Raw genomic sequence first — 2,111 nt, forward strand, 5'->3', positions numbered from 1 at the left:
CCTCTGCATAACCAGGATGCACACAGCCGTTTAAGTGTCTCAAGTCAAAAGATGGAAAAAAACTATGTGAAATATATATCGAAGCGATGGATCATATGACCGCCTAAGATGAGGGTGGAGTTTCAATCCGTAGACTATGCATGAGCCGGACAGTTTTACAGAATTTAGTAGAGATGCTTTAAGCAAACACAAGTTCCCGTGCCGTTGCTACCTTAACAAAAAAAAAATCTGGGCAAGCTGGCTTGGTAGATGGATCAAATACATTGTATATATTCTTATACTGAGCTAAATATTCCTGCTTAGTTTGCAAGCAACAAAAGTTCCCACATCCCTCTGCCACCTAAGAAATCTTAGCAAGCTGACCTGATGGATGGATCAAATACATGGTATATATTCTTGCGCGTTAAGCAGCGCTCAGCAAAGCAAGGCCTTTAGATTTTAATAATCGGCAACGGAATCATTTTTCTTCTCTCTCTCCCTCTCTATAGAGAGAGGGGCCGCCATGGCGCCATGTTACCTCCTGCGCGTTGGACGGTATAGGAGTACGACTTGATTATATAATCGGTGCATGCCATCCCCTGGTTTATTCTTCCAGCTCCCGGCCAGCATCCATCTCAACCTCCCGAGATCCAACAACTTCCTTCGTCACTAGCTAGCTGCTAGCTGTGAAGGTGTACGGTGCCGTGCGCATAGTGAGGCGGTACCTGATGGGCGACGACGGCGCGAAGGCGGCGACCACCACGACGATCGTGCGGCTGCGGGAGCTGCTGCACAGGTGGGCGCTGGGAGCCGCAAGGGACGACGTCGAAGACGGCGAGCAGGAGGAGGCGCAGGCGGAGGCGATGGCTATGGCGGCAGGTGGAGGAGCTGCGCCGCCGTCGATCCCACCGTTCGTGCTGCAGCGTCTGAGGCGGACGCTGACGGTGGACTCAGACGACGAGAGCTGCCACAGCCCGGAGGCGGCGCCGGACGTGCCGAGGGGGTACTGCCCGGTGTACGTCGGGCTGGAGCAGCGGCGGTTCGTCATCCCGACCAGCTACCTCGGCCACCCCGTGTTCCGGCTCCTCCTAGAGAAGGCCGAGGAGGAGTTCGGGTTCCGGCAGGAGGGAGCGCTGGCCATCCCCTGCGAGACCGAGGCCTTCAAGTACATCCTCCAGTGCGTGGAGCGCCACGACAAGGGCCTCGCCGGCGACGACGCCGACGGTACGTTAATCACGTGAACAATTAATCAGCTACCAAAACGCTTGGTTCCTTAGCAGAAACATTTTTTGAGATTACGTTAGCGAAAAAAATTAATCAGTTAATTATCACGCGTTCATCTCTAACAAAGTCTGGATTGTTGTTTGGTTTTTGCAGAAGGGAACCAGGCCACAACGCTAGAGCCATCATCGTCGATTCATCATGTTTCGTAGATAATGATACTGTACTAGTAGTGTCTGTGATGTTACAACTTACAACTCCTCTGCCTCTTCTCTTCTGAAGTTTCTTTTTTCTTCGATAGAGTTCGCAAGAAAATCAAGGACCTATATCATAGTTTTAAATAGCCGGCTATAGCCCCGTTATAGCCCGGCTATAGCCTTTCGAGCAAGATGCGGCTAAAGGCATCCGCGTGCTAAAAGGCGGCTATAGCCCGCTATAGCCTGGCTATAGCCCGCTATAGCCTGGCTATAGCCTTTTTCACGGATCGCGGCTATATTCCTATAGCCCGCTATTTAAAACTATGCCTATATGTGTATGTGATCAAGAATTAATTCAATTGATTGATCTGTCAAATTAGTTGTGTGTCTGCGTGTGGTTGTGATTTGATTTAGTCTGTAATGGTAAACGATCCTTCCGGTTCTGCTGAGCTCTCTTGATGAGTCTGCAGGCAAGCATCCATGTTTGTTCTGAACTTCTGGTTTTCTCCATTTGATTTGCTTGCATAACGTATCTCTGACTCTGACTGACTGACCAGAAAACTCTGAAAAATCGTATCGCGTATCTCCAGAGTCCTGCCTGTCGTTTACATTTATCATAGTCAGCGTTTCATTTCTACCGTCGCTTGTCAGCTTGCCAGCGTACTATACTATCTCACGGCTTCGATCGCTCCATATAGGGTGCGTTTGGTAGGC

The 2,111-nt window shown here is 50.1% G+C and overlaps 1 protein-coding gene across 1 annotated transcript; it reads left to right on the forward strand.

Annotated features, from left to right (window-relative positions):
- Nucleotides 1-441: 441 nt before the first annotated feature.
- Nucleotides 442-1,773, forward strand: LOC127301449 (uncharacterized). The gene is made up of 2 exons (XM_051331696.2): nt 442-1,203; nt 1,357-1,773. The coding sequence occupies exons 1-2, from the start codon at nt 708-710 to the stop codon at nt 1,410-1,412; spliced, it is 552 nt and encodes a 183-aa protein (XP_051187656.1). The 5' UTR covers nt 442-707; the 3' UTR covers nt 1,413-1,773.
- The last annotated feature ends 338 nt before the right edge of the window (nt 1,774-2,111 follow it).

This window comes from Lolium perenne, chromosome 5 (assembly GCF_019359855.2).
Source record: "Lolium perenne isolate Kyuss_39 chromosome 5, Kyuss_2.0, whole genome shotgun sequence".
Lineage (NCBI taxonomy): Eukaryota > Viridiplantae > Streptophyta > Magnoliopsida > Poales > Poaceae > Lolium > Lolium perenne.